The 17,666-nt window shown below is 53.3% G+C and overlaps 2 protein-coding genes across 20 annotated transcripts in view; one reads left to right on the plus strand and one right to left on the minus strand.

Moving 5' to 3' along the window:
- The window catches only part of TICRR (TOPBP1 interacting checkpoint and replication regulator), a 144,885-nt gene extending 139,169 nt beyond the window's left edge, over window positions 1-5,716 (plus strand). For all 18 annotated transcript variants that reach the window (XM_019640074.1, XM_019640081.1, XM_019640078.1 and 15 more), the window contains 3 exons: window positions 1,364-3,488; window positions 3,621-3,737; window positions 4,452-5,716. In XM_019640074.1, the coding sequence (XP_019495619.1) occupies window positions 1,364-3,488; window positions 3,621-3,737; window positions 4,452-4,564 (2,355 nt within the window). In that variant the 3' untranslated portion in view covers window positions 4,565-5,716. The remainder of the gene's footprint in view (window positions 1-1,363; window positions 3,489-3,620; window positions 3,738-4,451) is intronic.
- Window positions 5,711-17,666, minus strand: part of KIF7 (kinesin family member 7) — a 41,729-nt gene continuing 29,773 nt past the window's right edge. The window contains exons 11-20 of one of the 2 annotated variants that reach the window (XM_019640088.1): window positions 11,519-11,721; window positions 11,259-11,372; window positions 10,313-10,510; window positions 9,847-9,972; window positions 9,518-9,694; window positions 8,394-8,609; window positions 7,520-7,726; window positions 6,700-6,898; window positions 6,459-6,605; window positions 5,810-6,240 (exon numbers count right to left, since the gene is read on the minus strand). In XM_019640088.1, coding sequence (XP_019495633.1) covers window positions 5,876-6,240; window positions 6,459-6,605; window positions 6,700-6,898; window positions 7,520-7,726; window positions 8,394-8,609; window positions 9,518-9,694; window positions 9,847-9,972; window positions 10,313-10,510; window positions 11,259-11,372; window positions 11,519-11,721 — 1,952 coding nt within the window. In that variant the 3' untranslated portion in view covers window positions 5,810-5,875. Of the gene's footprint in view, window positions 6,241-6,458; window positions 6,606-6,699; window positions 6,899-7,519; window positions 7,727-8,393; window positions 8,610-9,517; window positions 9,695-9,846; window positions 9,973-10,312; window positions 10,511-11,258; window positions 11,373-11,518; window positions 11,722-17,666 lie in introns of both variants that reach the window. The other variant, XM_019640089.1, reaches the window with a different exon arrangement.

Below are 17,666 nucleotides of genomic sequence, written 5' to 3' on the forward strand. Positions count from 1 at the left end.
TCTATTACACTATGCACTATTGGCACTGTTGGCACTATTGCGGTTTGCGGTCTGTGCTGCACTATCGTTAGTATCGCACCTTTATTGCACTGTCGTGGCATATGTCGCACTATCGTCACTATCGTGGTCTATGTCATGCTGTCGTCACTATCGTGCCCCTATCGCGCTGTCGTGGCCTATGTCGTGCTATCGCCACTATCGCCACTATCGTCTGCTCTATTACACCATGACTATCGGCACTATCGCGGTCTATGTCGCACTATCGCGCCCTTATCGCAGTGTCGTGGTCTATGTCGCGCTGTCGTCACTATTGTGATTCGTGGTTTATGTCGCACTATCGTGCCCTTATCGCACTGTCGTGGCCTATGCCGCACTATCATGATCTATGTCGCGCTATCGTCACTATCGTAGTCTATTACACTATGCACTATCGGCACTCTCGTAGTCTATCGCACTCTCGTAGTCTGTCGCACTATCGTCACTAGTGTACCCTCTATCGCACTAACGTCACTAGCGTACCCTCTATCGCACTATCAGTCTATCACACTATCACACTCTTTTAGACAGAAGCTAAGAGTGACACAGCAGGGGGATAGGATGGGGATGGGATGTTGCAGTGCCTTCTGTATCCATATGTTCCGTCTCCCTCCCACACACACATACATTGCCTAGCACACAGTAGGTGCTTAGCACATGAATGCGAGTGAACACCAGATGATATGGCCCTAGAGCGTAATTTAGTCAAGAGATCAAAAGTGGTTGTCTTGAGTAAAAGGATAGATGAGTGGCTGAGTGAAATAGAGGAAAGGCATATCATATTTGCAGTATGCAAATTATTATATTTGTCCAGATGTGAGTGAAGGCAGAAAAGGATAAAGGGCATCAGATGTATTATTGAATTGTGCACTTGAAATATGTATCATTTAGTTGACCAATGTCACCCCAGTACATCTAATTGAAAAGTTAACGAAGGAAACATATAAGTGTAAAAAAAAAAAAAAAAGGCAAGTATTTTTGTTTTGATTTTTCTCCCTGTTGTATCTTTAGTACCTAAGACAATATGTGTGGTATACTCAGTAAAAGCTTATTGAATGAGAAATCGTTTTAAATTTATCTGTCTTAGGGAAACTAAGATTGGATATAGCATCTGGTGATGGAGAAAGTGGCCTAGGAAAATCTGAGTCCGGATTTGGAAGTGGAAACATGTCACTATTTGAAATGCAATTTGAGGTCATCCCTTTGATTCCCTATAAAAAATCTCACCATTGACTTTCTCATCGTCTTAAGGGCTGCTGAAACACTCTTTTGGAGAATGTGTGTTTATGACATTCAAGCACTGAAATAAGTCTTTTTGTGTTTACAGACTCCTAAGAAGAGTTACTGGAAATCTCCCAGCTCCTCTAAAGCTACACCCAGAAGGTTCCCTCGTACACCACGGACTCCATGCCCCCCTGAAAGGCTGCACCGGACCCCTGCAACACCACCACCTGCCAGACAGTTCCCTTTTGAGTCCCCAAAAGTCTCTTCGCATGGCTGGAATTTACCCTCTCCACCCACAGTCCCTCCTCATCAAGGATGCTGTGCGCCAGGAGGAGGTGCCTATGTGCTTGGAAAGATACCCATGACCCCCAGAAGGCCAGGTGGCCAGTCCCCCGGATTTGTGCCGAGCTCTATGTGGCCACCTTCAGCGAATTTCAGTCCAGAAAACACATGTCTGGCAGCCTCAGTGGCATCTACTGCCCAGACCTGGGGTGAGTGTGTGAGTCCTGCCAGATACTCTCTTCGATCGCCTGCGAGAGCGGCAGCCTTGGAGAAGCAAAGAGAAACTGGCTTTGTGTGCACCCCCCCGAATCAGACACACCAACATCCCCATGTCCCCGGAGCTTCTCAGGCCAAGGAGCCGGCACAGAAATGGAAGAGGAAAGCTGTGAAAACCCCTCAGAGACCAGGGGACACAACCCTGACTTCTTCCTCACCTGTGTCTCCAGAGGAACCCTGTGCCCCTCCTTTATGGGATGCTCCCAAGAGCCCACTCAGGCACTCATCGACAGACCCTCCTCCCCCTGGAGAACCGGGTTGGAAAGAGTCCCTGGAATCATCTAGCGTGGCCACACGTCTGTCCCATCCTGCTCCTTCAACTCCCCCCAGAACCTCACAGGCAGCTAATTCTGACATCATCCCCCCTCCGCCTCCTTCTAAAATTGGGAAAAGGCACAGAAAGGCCTCCGATCCTGAGAGCTGCTTCCAGGAGCGCCGGCGTCACAGCTCTGCTGCTCCTACAGCTGGTGTCCCTGACAGCCCAGATGCTGAAAAGGACCAAAGGGAAGTGAGCCCCTCTCCCCAGCCTCCTGAAAGGCACAGTGACCCTGGGACCGGCTTCGGGGGTGACTGGCTTACAGTCTCTCGTTTGCCTGTTGCCGGGGATGTGGAGTATTTCCCTCTCCTGGACGAGGCTGAGCGCCTTGGCAGCGAGGACGTGAATGGCAGTGTTTCTGCCCTGGGAGAAGGTGAGGGGTTAAGAGTGCTGGTTGCCGGTGAGAGGCATTCTCTGTCTCCCCCTGAGGTTCCCCGATCTCCTTCCTCTGGGCCCAGCTCCCCCCCGGCAGCTTCCTACGCCCTGCGCTGCACCGCAGACAGAAGACAGCGCCAGGCTGCTGCGCAGCCGCACCATCTGGACACTTCAAGTCAGCTTTCAAAAGCCCCTGCCAGCCCACAGAACTATGAGGTGGAGCTGAAGATGCAAGCTTCCGGTCTCCCCAAGCTTCGGATTAAAAAGATAGATGCCAGCTCCGGGGCAGAAGCCGAGCCCCTAAGAGAGGAGGGTGCCTTCCCTGATCTAAGCGTGCCCAGAGGCAGCAAGGCCTCAGGCAAATCCGAAACCACCTACGTGTCACCCCCCTGCCTTCACCCCTCACACAGCACCCCGGGTAAGAGCAACGGACAAACCTACATCTGCCAGTCCTGTACCCCCACCCGCTGCCCCTCTAGCACCCCCTGTCCATTGCAGACAGATGGTGGGCTTCCTTGGACACCATCTCCCAAGCACAGCGGGAAGACAACTCCCGATAGCCTGAGGGATTGGCCCCGCAGGAAGAGGGCCGTGGCCTCTGCGGGGAGGGGGGGAGTCAGCACAGATCTTTCTAGCTGCCTGTCGCTGCTCCCGCCTGAGGGATCAGAGCAGGACCTTGAACTTGGCATCAGCAAGAACCCCACCTTGGGGGATTTTGAGCTAGATGGGGTGTGTCAGCTGCCAGACCAGTCGCCTCCAAGAGACAGTGCACCTGAGGCTGAGGAAGCCATCTCCTGGGGACAGTTTGGGCTGGATTCCAGGAAGAGACACCTCTCTGCCCAGGAGGAAGCCAAGTGCCAGGCCAAGAGAGTGTGTGACAAGCAGAGAGAAGACTCAGAAGTTTGTACGAGCGAGAAGTCACCGAGCACGAGAGTGCGACAGCTCCCCTCCACGGGGGACGAGGAAGTGTTCATCTCAGGTGAGTGTTGCCACGTGGCTTCCGCTGGGCCGCACTTGGCAAGGAGGCATCTGGGAGCTGCTTCTGAAGGCAGCTCAGGCTTCCTTGTTGGGGACGCCTCGGGGCAGTGCTGACTGGGTGCCATCTCTTTAGGTTCCACCCCACCTTCTGGCTGTGCCGTGCGGGGCTGCCTCTCCGCCAGTGGTCTCCAGGCTCTGACCCAGTCCCCGCTGCTGTTCCACGGGAGGACGCCCTCCTCTCACACCAGAGGTAATTAGTGCAAGGTCCCGGCGACTTCTGCCAGGATCAGACTTCCGTCCTGTGGTGACTCCCCAGAGTTAGCTCAGGGATACCAGGCAGTTTTTTGGGAGTCGTAGGGACTGCCGGAATATGGGACAGATGGTTTTCTCCTACAGCAAGTGACATGTGCCCTTCCCAAACTCCACATTAGAACTTGTATGCATTTGAGCAGAAACCCCCTTCAAAGTCCTACCAAAATACTGGCGCTTCTGGAACAGGGTGACAGCAGTGGCCACACAGCGTCCTGCTCAGCCTGTAACCTGAAGAGGAGAGTGTTAGAGCAGCCGTTCTCCGTGTGCTCCTCCTGTATGTTGTTTGACAGCGAAATGGCTGCTGCCTGGAAAGAGCTGGATTGAGCTTGTGAACTGCACTGGTTAGAAAGGTTTTCTTCTAGAACAGCATAGGAGGTGGGGGCCTTCAGTGCTCCTCTTCCCTCGAGACCATGATATGAATCATGCAAAATAGCATCAACCCCACAGGTCTGAGACAAAAAGAACATACAAAATGACCGAACTTGAGTACAAGCCATACTTTGCTTTTCGCTGTCAGCCTGTGTTGACCTTCAGGGTGGGGGTGCCGGGGAAATGCAGGACAGTTTTGCAGGAGGAGCCTCCCCGTGGAACCCTCCGCCATTTGCTCCGTCCCGTTGCCTCCTGCTTGCTAAGCTTTCCTGTCTTTTTCTAGATGCTGGCGTGGCCGCGTACCCCGCCACGGCAGAGAAGTCTCCTTTTAGCCGAGCGCTCTCCGGGAGACGTGCCACCAGCAGGACGTACATACGGAAGAAGCTGATTAGCTAGTAAGGATGGAACCAGCCAGGGGACCTCTAACTGCCAACACTCCTGGGCTTGTCCAGAGCCCCTGCACCCTGGACAGCAATGCTCGGAGCGCGGTTTTCTCTGGGTGTGTCGGGAATTCTGGGGGCATATCATAAAGGAATTCTCAGCCGTGTGCCCACACGTAAGGGCACACGGGGTCTGACTGACCTGCACACATGTAAGCCCGGGTTTCATGGAACTGGGGAAGTTTACAAGGGAAGGTCACCCCGAGGGCCTCCACCCACCCCAGGTCCTGCCCGAACCCAGCGCCCCTTGTTAGGGCGCTGGTGTGCCGGGTGCTGTACCTCGGGCAGCTTGCGAGTCAGGAGCCACGCGAGGAACGAGCTGTGAGACCAGGACCTCTGGTCATGACGGTGGCAAGTCAGCAGCAGGCCCGCTGTGCCTCGCTGTGAAGCGGGGAGAAGGACCCCTCCCCGCCAGGAAGGGTCCCTTGTGAAGCTGCTGTGAGGCTGGGGCCCTGCGGCAGGCAGTGCTGGGACCCCGAAGCTCCCTACGCAAAACGGGCCTGTGGCAGGCGGGCAGCGCAACCCATCTCTCACGTTCCCTGTAATGGTCCCGTCTGGCTGCCTAGCATTCGGTGCGTTTCTGTGTAATGTGCCAGCCCGAGGTTCACTGGGACCTTGGCACAGCTCTAGTGCTGTCTGAGCAGCCACTCCCCATGCGCGGGGCACACACCGAGCTGTGGGTGCGCCTGCGGTGTCCCCAGGCCAGCCTGCCATCGGGTCTCGGCCAGGAGGCTGACTCAGCGCTGTCCCACGGTCTCTGGAAAACTTTCAAGCCTGTTGGGCTCCGACAATTATAAATCAAACTCAAAGTGAAAATTCCCATTTCTCTGGAAAGTATTCTCATTTATTATAAAATGGGTTTACACAATTCTAAAGATGTGCTAAGTTTCTCAATTCCTCCACCCTCCCGCCCCCACATACATAAGACCATTTAAAACAACCTGTGGCCACTGGCCATTCGGTGCCCCTCCTTGGCTGAACCCCAGAACAGCACAAATGGTGAGGCCACAATTGTCCTGAAACAAGCCAAAAGGTGGCAATCGGGTACCGTGGCTTCAAGGAAGCGAGTGTAGCAATCTATTTAAAAAAATAAATGGTTTCAGTCCAATTTATTTAGGTTGTGCGCAAATTTGTTGACTCTGGTTGTGTAAAGATCAGGACCACCTGATTTCGAGGGCGGCGAGGACTGTCCCGTGGAGACGCATAGGGCCACAGTACCTTTCAGCAGGCTCGGAACCTCCCTCCAAGGCCGGCTCTGTCCAGGAGCCTACAGGGGATTTCTCCGGACGTCGATCATCCCTGGGCTGGGCCTTCGCAGCTCCCGCCGGGGTCTGGCCAAGGGCCCCGGGTTCCAGGGCGGACCCACTTCCCCCACGGGGAGCACCCGCCCGAGGGGCTCGGCGGCCTCCCGCTGGCGCAGCTCCTCCGGGGAGCCCTGCTCCTCACCGCACTGGCTGGAGCGTCTCCATGTCAGCGGCAGTGGGGCACGGACCACGTCCCGCATCTCCTCCCGGGCGCGGGGGGCACCTTCAGCAGGGGGGTGCTGCCAGAGAAGCTCGGGTGCTGGAGGGAGCTCGTCTTCGTTTCCAAAGGGTTGTCTGTTCTCCAGGCACAGGGTCCTCTTCTCCCCACCTGTCACCGAGAGGGACGTCCTTGTCAGTCATGGAGGGAGCAGCACCTTCCTGAAACCCTAGCTTCCCAACACCCCAGTGCACTAATAAGCGACGTGTGAAATGACCCAGTAAGAGCTCAAGTTCGTGGCTTCTGAGCTCTCCCCCAGGCAAAGGAATAAAACCTGGCATGGGCAAGGAAGGCCGGGCAAAGCGTGGTCGGTCCGGACGAGCACTTACCCCTGCTCTGGGCCGCGGCGGTCACACCGCCCAGCCGCTGCCTGAGCTCCTGGTTCATCCACATGAGGCGGCCCAGCTCCTTCTCCAGGGCCTGGATCCTGCTCTCGTACTGCCTCTTACTGTCCGCTAGCCCGCCCCCAAGCTGGTCTAGAGGGGACAGAAAGAAGAGGGGTGAGGGGCCGTGGGCAGGGCGGGCGGGCGACAGCCACCCCAGCCCCCGGGCTGGGCGCGGGCCTGTCACCTCGACTCTGCTGCAGGAGGAGCTGCAGGTCCTGCGCGTGGCCCCTCTGCTGCAGTGTCAGCTGGCGGTCCATCTCCAGGCGCTGCCGCTCCAGGGCCACCTCCAGCCAGTACACCAGCCGCTGCTGCTCCTCCAGCCGCATCTCCAGCTCCGAGAAGGCGATCTGCTGCTGGTGCTGTTCCTCGCGGAGCGTCACCACCTGTTCCGAGACCCGGGATGGCGGGCATTTGGCAAAGATTCCACCACGGCAGATGTCACTAAGAAATCACCGGGGGTCTCCTGCTGAGCCCTCAGGCATTCCAGGCAGTGACTCCCAAATGATGAGAGCTGGCTCTCCGAGGAGTCGAACTTGCCATCCCTGCTGCAAACCCTTTCCCAGTCACACACTACGGAACTTGCAGGGCAGATCGTCACACTGGGGTTTCATGGAGCACAGGACTTCTCCACCTCCGCACACTGACACATTGGGCCACGCAGATTTTGGTTGTGGGGGGCCTGTCCTGTTCCTTGAAGGATGTTTAGTTTAGCCTCTATGCCTACTGTTTCAACACCCACACATGGCTACATGTCCCCCGGGTTAGCAAAATCATCCCCTGTTGAGAACCACCAATCTGGGCAAGAGCTACCCCAAAATGGTCTGTTCCACTAAGTGAAACAGGCTTTGAAGAGGAGAGTCTGAGACAGCCCTGGGAGACTAGTTGGTCCTGATTCCAACTCCCATCTGGGAGGACACAGGACATTCTCTGGAGCCACCCTCAGATCCCTCCCCCCCAACATGTTCCCAGAGGCAGAGGCAGGGGCTTGTGGGCCTGGGACCCACCTTGTCGAAGTACTTGCAGAGGAGGGCTCTGGTCTCTGAGGACGAGAGGTAGCTGAGCTTGGCCATGAGGTTCATCTCGCACTGGGACAGCAAGGAGGCGGAGGCCCGCAGCACCCGCTGGCGGCACGTGATGGCCTCGTTCTTGTACTCGATGGCAGCGTCCAGGGCCTCGATGGCCTCATCCAGCTGGAACAGCGTCCGCTCTTCCTGTGCGGACACGAGTATGCGTGGAGGAAGGGGTCCTGGCTCCCTGCACCGCAGGACACCCCCTCCCTCAATGACAGTCCTCGGCACAAAGCGACAACTGAGCCCTTCAGTGTCCCCTCGTCCTGAGCGCACAGCAGCACGTCCAGAGAGGTGCCCCTGCCCGCTATGGCAGGAACAGGGAAGCTTCCATCACAGCCCCGACCCCGGCGAGGAGGCTGGGGCTCTGCTCAGAGGCTCTGCTTTCTAAAGCGCGGGGCACCTGAGTGACCTGCACCCCGGAGCTCAGAATACCCTGCACCAAAGGAAAGGCCTGGCGAGGCGGCCCCAGAGCCACCAGAGGCTCTACGGGGTGAGTCACTTAACAGGCTTTCTCTGCTGCTCGCTGGTGTGGGCCCCACACTCATTCCCACACGGAGCTGACGCGTGTGGGCCAGTGGTCAATGCAGCACAGGACACAGCGAGTTCAGGTTCCAGCTGGAAGGGAACTGAGGGGCCACAAGGCCCAGCCCGTGTGTCCCAGATGAGGGGGCTGGAGGGGGGCTCAGTCCAGTCCTTTGTGGGCTGACAGACAGAAGGGACTCCTGTCCCAAAGCAGCAAGACCCGAGCAAGAGGATGCCAGCAGACGGACCGTGGGCAGCTGGGCGGACGGCCAGCCCCCGGGCGTACCTCGGCTGACAGCAGGCCGCCCTGCCGCAGCTTGCCGTCGATGTCCAGGCGCTGCTTCAGCAGCGAGTCCTTCTCCTGGCGCAGGGCGTCGATCTCCCCACGGAGCTGCCGCTGGCTCTGCGCGCTGCCCGGCCGCAGCTGTCCGCTCTTCTCGGACAGCTCCTGCTCCAGCTGCTCCAGCCGGCTGGACACGCGCACGATGTCCTCGTTGAGGGCCTGGGGGTGGCACCAGGGTTATCAGGGGAGGGGCGGGCCCCATCACAGCGCGACAGCCCACCCGTGGGCGCTAAGGAGGCCGGGGCCCTTCCTGCAAGAATCCTACAGTGTGGGAGCCTGCCTCAGTTCAGCAGATGCTTGCGGAGTGGAAGACCCCCCCCCCCGAGATGGCCCAGCAGGAAGGTACAGATGACAAAGCACTCCTGGCAAAGGCCAAGGTAGAGCGAGGTGGCAGTAGCCTGTCACTGAGATGACTAGGCTGGAGTCTGTCATGGGAACTATGGGAAGTCAGTGGCCAAACGCCAACGGCCCTTGCTGGAGCCTAAGGAGGAAGTGAGGGCTCAATGGCCAGGGGACCTTTGGAGAATCCAGCAGCACCCTGAACCCCCCTGCACGTCAGAGTGCTGCACGTCAGAGTGCTCCACGACAGCAGGAGTGGGTGTGGAACCCTGTGGGGCTCCAGCACAAGCCCCGCGTTTGACAGGGTCCTCGAATCCTCATAACAACATTATGACTCCACTTTATGACAGCAGGGAACTGGCTCAGCAGCGTCCTACTCATGAGGGAGTGATGCAGCCCAGGAGCCCTGGGGCGGGTGGGGGAGTGGTCAGCTCTGCCTGCGTCCAGTACCAGCGAAGGCTGTCTTTGCCCATCCCACCTTTCTGTGCCCGCCATTCCTTGTCCTGCCTGCGCAGTCTCAGAGCAGGAGCTACTGAGGTGAAAAGAACTGTGAGATAGCTACTTAGCGAGTTGCTACCCACACAGCAGCCCCTGCCTCATACACATCCTCAAGCCCCAGAGTTCTTGAGGGACCCATAGGCTATAGCCAAGCAGGACAGAGCTTCACCTGGCTGGAACTTACCTGGCGGGGACGTCACCCGTAAGAACCTCATCTGGCAGGACCTCACCTGGCTGGACCGCAGGCGCTTGCTCTCCAGCCCGGTCTTCTCCTGCATCAGGGCCTCCTTCTTGGCCAGGATGGCCTCCCTCTTGCGAAGCTCCGCCCCCAGCTCCTCCAGCGCCCGCCGCTGCTGGAGGACCTTCTCCATCTCCTGATCCAGCCACTTCTTCTGCTCCTCGATCTTCTGAGGGGAAGAAAGGGAGGTGGGGAGGGGACTCAGCAGCCCCCCGGGCTCAGAGGCGGAGAACGGTGTGCCCAGCAGCTGACCCGGCAAACGGTCAGGGATGCCCGGCCAGGCTGTGGGTGCAGCCGGCAGTGAGGCCGGCCCAGGCCTACCTGCTGCTGCTCCAGGCTGAGCACAGAGCCGCTGCTGCCGCTGCGCCGCTTCCTCTGGAACGCTGCGATCTCTGCCGTCTTAATCTTTAGGATCTTCTGCTGCTGTTCATGCTTCAGCTCCAGCTCCTGAGGGTGAGGGGGCGGGGCCGTGTGTGTGCCAGCGTCCCACAGGAGCCTGCCTGTAATCCCCAGGCCCAGTGGCGTGCCTGTCCCCTCCCAAGACGGCGGTGCACAGCGTCCCCCAACCCCGCTGTCCGCCCCTGAGCCTGCCGGGACCCAGCAAATGGAAGCAAACACTGATCCAGCTCCTACGAGGTAACATGCCTGGCGCCTTACACGGTTCATCTCACTCAACTCTCACCCTGGCCCTGACTTTCCTATAACTCTCCGCATTTGCAAGTGAGGAAAACCGAGGGAGGCCAAGTGACAGCGGCTGTGAGTGGTGGGAACGGGAGAGGACACAGACCTTAACGCGGTGCTGCCGCTTGTTCACTTCCGTCTCCAGGCGCCGCTTCTGCTCTGTCTCCTCGCGAAGCCGTCTCTGCAGCTGCCCATGCTGCTGTCGCATGAGCTGCACGCTCCTCTCAAGCTCCTGCAGCCGCTTCTCACTCTGGGCCGACAGAGACACCAGCCGCTCTGTCGCCTGCTTCTTCTCCTTCAGCACCTGGGACCAACACAGCCTCTGCTGGGCGGTGCGCAGGGCACTTCCGGCCCGGCACCGTGCTGGGCACTCAAGGGCAGGCGGGACCAAGGAACGATGAACGGATGGAGGCACAGACAGAAGGGAAAGCGGTCAGGTAGATGACGGACAGACAAAAAAATGTCAAGACTGCTAATGGGAGGTACACCGACACTGCATACCAGGCACATACCAAGTGCTCTGGGTATCTCGAAACGATCCTAACAAGCCTATCATAAAGTAGGATTATTATAATCCCCATTTAACAGATTAGGAAACTGAAGCACAGCAAGGTTAGGCAACTTGACCAAGGACACACAGCTAATAAGTGGCAGAGCTAGGATTCAAACCCATGCAGTCAGGCCCCAGAGCCCATGCTCCTGACCACTCTACTGTATTGTCTCCTGGACGCCTGAACTGAGAAAAGGAATGAAAGATGGACGGACAGCTGCAAAGATGGGCAGACGGATGGAAGAGTGGGTGGAAAGATGGATGGGATCGTGTAAAGGTAAAAAAACAGGATGGACAGATAATGCATGGATCGATAAAAGAAGGACATCAGGATAGATGGATAAATGGACACTTGGTCGCATTGACTGATAAAGGGATAAACAGGTGAATTACCTGGATTGATGGGGAGACAGAAGGGAGACGGATGAACAGGTAAGTGCATGGAGAGGTGAACGGAGGGAGGGCTGCATGAGTAAGTTGTCTTAAGGTGTCCGCCTCTCACCCTCTCCTTGGTCTCCCTGATGGTTGTCAGCAGGACCCACCTCCCCGCCTCTGCTGTGCTTAAAGCTGGGCTGACGCCTGGCACTGCCAGCTTCACTGTAACTCCAGCCTCACCCTGGGAGGTCAGGAGGGCGTCAGCACCGCCAGCCAGCTGGGCACCACCAGGTTGCACAGTGAGCTTGGGCCCCGGAGCCCACGTCTTGCTCCCAGGACCCCAGCCCGGGTGGCCGCAGCTGCCACCCCCCAGGTCCTGAGGCTGACCTGCACCTGGCTCTGGGCGGCCGCGACCCTCCTGCGGAACTCCTGGAGCTGGGACCGCTCGCCAGCGTCCTGGGGCTCCTTGCTCTCCAGCTCCCGCAGCTGCCGCTGGCCTTCGCTCAGCTCGGCCCGCACCCGCTCGGCCTCCTGCTCCAACTCCCGGATGCGCTGGCTGTGCTGACGGTTGAGGGCCTGGGCCGCCTTCCCTGTAAAACAAAGGGGTGCCGCGTCAGCACAGGTAGCCCCCTCTCCCCCACGAGGACCACCTGTTCGTTCCCCCTGGGGAGTTTTCCAAACCTCTGTCCGCCACGGACACCTACATGGGTTGTGCCAAGCCTTTGTACCACCAGCACCAAGACGACGGACTTCATATTTTTCTTTAAATCGACTCACTTTTGAAATTAGCCTCATCCATAGCAGTGACCCAGGGAAATTACAGGTGAACTAGTTTTAATTTTACCTAATACATGCTAAAAATATATAATGAGGCTACATATAATTAAGCCTCTAGAACCAACTTCCATTTCCAGGAAGTATGGAGGAGAGAGGAACAAAAGAAGCAAACACACAAACCCTGAAAATCTGGGGTTTGGAACGCTCCACAGGATAACTGAACTGGCGAGAGAAGGAAGACATCAGAGACCCAACAAGCAAATGCTGTGGGGGACAATTCTGGACCCGAGGCAAGCAAGCTAGCTCTACACGGACACCGATGAGCGATTGAGGAAGTGTGCTTATGCTCAGGGTGCTGAGGTGACAGTTTTGTTACCTGTGCTAATGGCACTTTTAGTTAGGTTTAAAAAAAGTCCCAAAAGAAACTGAAAGGATGACATGACATGATGTTTGGGATTTGCTTCAAAATAATTTGGGGGATGACGTCAGCATCAGGGCTGAGTGAGAAGAATCCAGCGTTTCTCCCTCCCTTAAATTTACAAGTGGAACAACTAGAACTCAACAAAGGACCCCCTGCCCAACACACAAACACACCTGAAACATTCGCATACTAGGACATCTGAAAGTGGGCGTATGGAGTGAGTAGCAGAGGGCAGGATGGTGGCCGCAGAGCAGTTCAGCGCCCACTGCAGCTCGACTGAGTGCGGAAGTCGGGCTGCAGCTCTCACACTACAGCCCGGAGCGTAAAAGGGGCCGGAGCAGTGTCCCACCTCCCTATCTGCAGAAAGGGAAAAAGTCCATACCGCCCAAAGCAATCTACAGATTCAGTGCAATTCCTATCAAAAAACCAATGGCATTTTTCACAGAAATAGAACCAAAACATCCTCCAATTCTTTTGGACCGAGAGACCCTGAAGCCAAAGCAATCCTGTGAAAAAAGAACAAAGCTGGCATTTTCACACTCCCTGATTTCAAAGTACAGTACAAAGCTACAGTTATCAAAACAGGATCGTTCTGCCAGGAAAACAGACCAATGGAACAGAACTGAGAGCCCAGAAATAAACCCACAGGTATACGAAGAACTGATTATCGCCAAAGAGTCACAAACATGCAATGGGGAAAGGAAAGCCTCTTCTATAAACGGTATTGGGAAAATTGGAAAACGAACTGCAAAAGCATGAAACTAGACGGCCATCTGACACCATACACAAAAATTAACTCAAAATGTATTAGGCACTTGAATATAAGACATGAAACAATAAAACACATAAAACACAGGTACTAAACTGAAGGACCTGGGTCTCTCGGAGAGGTTTCTGTGAACTTAACCACAAAGGCAAGGGAAAGAAAAGCAAAAATAAATGACTGGGACTACATCAAAATCAAAAGCTTCAGCACAATAAAAGAAATGATCAACAAAACAAGAGGCAACCAACCGAATGGAAGAAGATATTTGCAAACCATACCTCCAATAAGGAGCTAATATCCAAAATATATCAAGAACTCTCACAACTCACAACAACAAAAAAATCCAATTAAATGAGCAGGTGGATTTTCCGGTCAAGATGGCGGAGTAGGTAAACACTGTGCTAACCTCTCCTCTCAGGACATCAATTACAACTAAACCACAGAAGAACGATTACTGACTACAGACATACAGAAGAAGCCACCTCGACACTGGTAGGAGGGACAGAGACATGGCACAGGCTGGCCCCACACCCGTCTGTGATCATTAAAAATCAGGAGGGATATCTAAGCTGCGGAGGCCCCCCTCCCCCATCACCGCCTGGAGAGCGAGGGGTCCAAGTCCCTTCCCAGCCCAGGGTTCCAGTTCCAGGCGAGAAGTCCCCATAACTTCCGGCTGTGAAAACCAGCAGCGATTGTGGCTGAGTGACGTAAGGGCTACTGCACTCCCAGGCGCTCCTCTTAATGGGCCCAAGCATGGTCTTACTCGCTGATGGACTCGCCAGGCCTGACCTCCCGCTCCAAAGGCACAAAGGACACAACAGGGAGAAAATGAATTGTCTACCTTCAGGGTCCAGGCTTGGGGGGCAGCTTTCTCATAGGTGGAGGACCTGGCAGAAGCCATTGTTTGTTGAGCCCTATCCCTCTCTGCATGCACACGCAGGCAGACACCATATCTGAGTCCCCATCAAAGTGGCTATCACCTACTGAGTCCCTAAGAACAAGCCCCTCCGAACTTCAGGCACACCCAAGGAACTTCCAGTGGCTTTTCCTTATAAACAGCCTACCTTGGCTAATGCTGTGGACTTTACTAAAATCTCTCAAAAGTTCACAGAATCCAAATGAGCAGCATTAGGCTTCGGCGTGTCCTATACCCTCTGGCTGAACAACCCTAGGCCAACACTAGCGACAGCTGGCCTTGGTTTGCAACTTGGCATCCCAAGGTACCTCCAAGCACAGCGCAGGCAGCAATCATCTCTGGATTGCTTTGTGGCTCAAGCCAGGTGGCCCCCGACAGGGCCCAGACTGTAGCTAAACTTGGCCTGCAGTGGGTCCCCTCCCAGGAGGCCTTGGGGCTGGCAGGCCCAGTGGCCAGCTTCAGACTGCTGGCCAAAGCATCACCCGGCCACCTCCAAGAACCACACACCCAAACAGCAGACAGGGCAGGCACCAGGGCCCTGCTAAAGTGAATCCTGCACTGTAGTCACAGCCAGTCTTCACAACCAATCAGCCTGAAGGTCAATGTCTCCCATGATGTGCAAACAGCAACCAAGGCTCAGCTACAACAGGACACCCACAATCCACACAAGGGACACACCTGGAAGACCTGGCTCTGGTGACCAGGGGGACTGTGCCACTGGGTCCCACAGCACACCCACCACATGGGCCACTCTATTAACCGGGAGACACAGCAGCTCTACCTAATACATAAAAACAAACGCAGGAAGGCAGCCAAATGGGGAGACAAAGAAATATGTCCCAAATAAAACTACAAAGCTCCAGAAAAAAGAACAAAATAGAGAGAAAGCAATCACCAGAAACAGTGTTCCAAATGCTGGTTATAACGATGCTCAATGATCTCAGAACTTCAACCTAGAGATAGGAAAAATAAAAATTTATATAGAAAACAAAAAAAAAGAAAAAAAACCCCACCTGTCAGAAATAAAGATTACAATAACTCAAATAAACAAGAAGGAATCAACAGATTAAATGAAGCAGAGGATCAAATCAGCAATTTAGAGGATAAGGAAGCAGAAAACACCCAATCAGAACCAGGAAAAAGAAAAAAATTCAAAAAAGAGAGTTTAAGAGACTTCTGGGACAACATCAAATGCACCAACATCTGCGTCACAGGGGGACCAGGAGGAGAAGGGAGACAGCAAGGAATTGAAAACCTATTTGCAAACATGATGACTGAAAACTTTCCTAACGTGGCAAAGGAAATAGATATACAAGCCCAGAGGGCAGAGTCCCAAACAAGATGAACCCAAAGAGGCCCACACCAAGCACATCATCATTAAAATGCCAAAGGTTACAGACAGAGAATCTGAAAATGAGCAAGTGAAAAGCAGTTAGTACCTACAGGGGTGCTTACATAAGACTGTCAGCTGGTTTCTCAAAAAGACTTTGCAGGTCAGAAGGGATTGGCAGCAAATGTTCCTTGCTTTTCATCACTTTGAATTTCAGCAAGGATTACTCTACCCAGAAAGGCTATCATTTAGAATCGAAAGGCAGATACAGCTCCCCAGAAAGAAAAAGCTATGGGAGTTCATCACCACAGAATCACTATTACCAGGATTATTAGAAAGACTGAAGACAAAAAAAAATTTTTTTAAATAAAAAATAAAAAAGGCAATATTTACATATCTATCAACACTTACTTTAAATGTAAATGAATTAAATGCTCCAATCAACAAATAGGGGGGGCTAAATGGATAAGAAAACAAGACCCTTACACATGCTTCCTACAAGAGTTGCACCTCAAAAGACACACACAGGCTGAAGGTAAAGGGATGGAAAAAGATATTTCATGAAAATGGAAACACACAAACAAAACAAAAAAGCTGGGGTAGCAAACTGACACCACACAAACTAAAATTTATTGTAAAACAAAAACTATAGCAGCAGGAGACAAAGAAGGACCTAGGAATGCCACTTCTGGGTATTTCTCTGGACAAACCCAAAATGCCATTAAAGAAAAGGGTAAATCTTGCCGGCTGTGACAACGTGGATGGAACTAGAGGGAACTGTGCTGAGTGTAATAAGTCAGACAGCGAAATGCAAATGTCACAGGATTTCACTTGTAAGTGGACTCTAAGGACCAAAACAAACAAATGAAACAAACTGATAGATACACAGAACATTTAGATGGTTGTCAGATGGGAGGGGATAAGGGGTGGGTAAAGGGGAAGAAACTAAGAAGTACAAATTAGTTCTTATACAGCAGTCAGGGGGATGTAGGGTGTAACATAAGAAATAGAGTCAATACTATTGTAATAACTATGTATGATGTCAGATGGGGACTAGATCTATCAGGGTGATAGGTGGGAGGGGGGTTGAGGGCAGGGTGAAAAGGTGAAGGGATTAAGAAATACAAGTTGGTAGTTACAAAATAGTCATGGGGATGTAAATTATAGGGGATATACTCAATACTATGGTAATAACTATGTATAGTGCCAGGTGGGTATGAGAGAGGGTCACTTTCTAAATCATAGTCTAACCACTATGCTATACACCAGAAACTAATGTAAAGTAATACTGAGTGTCCACTTTAATTGAAAAATTTATAAGCAGTGAGGGCAAGATCAATAATATTCTGATAACACGGTACAATGTCAGATGGTTGTGGAGCTATCATGGTGATCACTTGTTTAGCGTAGGGAATAAAATCAATACTGTGGTAATAACTGTAGTGCTAGGTGTGCACTGTTGAATAACGATGATGTGCACCTGAAACTAATAGAATATTGTATGTTACCTATACTTTCATAAAATCTTTTTAAAAAGTGGAAATAGACAACAAAATGGAACCAGTCAAGAAATACAGACAATAACTGAAAAGAAGAAAACATTAAAAGGAATCAACAGATTAGAGGAAGCAGAGGATTGAATCAATAGTTTTAGAGGATAAGGAAGCAGAAAACACCAATCAGAACAGCGAATAAAAAAAGGAATTAAAAAAAACAACACAAAAAACAACAGGAGTTTAAGTGGACTCTGGGACAACATCAAATGCACCAACATCTGCGTCCTAGGGGGACCAGGAGAAGGGAGAGCTAGGAACTGAAAACCTATTTTAAAACAGAATGACTGACATCTTTCCTAACCTGGCAAAGGAAATAGATATACAAGCACAGAGAGTCCCAAACAAGATGAACCCAAAGAGGCGGCCCACACCAAGCACATCATCATTAAAATGCCGAAGGTTACAGACAGAGAGAGAATCTGAAAATGAGCAAGTGAAAAACTACCTACAGGGGAGCTTCCATAAGACTGTCAGCTGGTTTCTCAAAGAGACTTTGCAGGCCAGAAGAGATTGGCAGCAAATATTCAAAGTGATGGAAAGCAAGGACCTTCAACTAACATTGCTCTACCCAGAAAGGCTATCATTTAGAATCGAAGTGCAGCTCAAGAGCTTCCCAGATACGAAAAAGCTATAGGAGTTCATCGCCACCAAATCAGTATTATCAGGGCTGGCCGAGTGGCGCATTGGTTAAGAGCTGGCTTGGGACGCCAGAGGGCCCCGGTTAGGATCCCACATATGAGGGCCAGTGACACTGCCCTCTACAGCTAAG

Source organism: Hipposideros armiger, unplaced genomic scaffold (genome assembly GCF_001890085.2).
Source record: "Hipposideros armiger isolate ML-2016 unplaced genomic scaffold, ASM189008v1 scaffold_48, whole genome shotgun sequence".
NCBI lineage: Eukaryota > Metazoa > Chordata > Mammalia > Chiroptera > Hipposideridae > Hipposideros > Hipposideros armiger.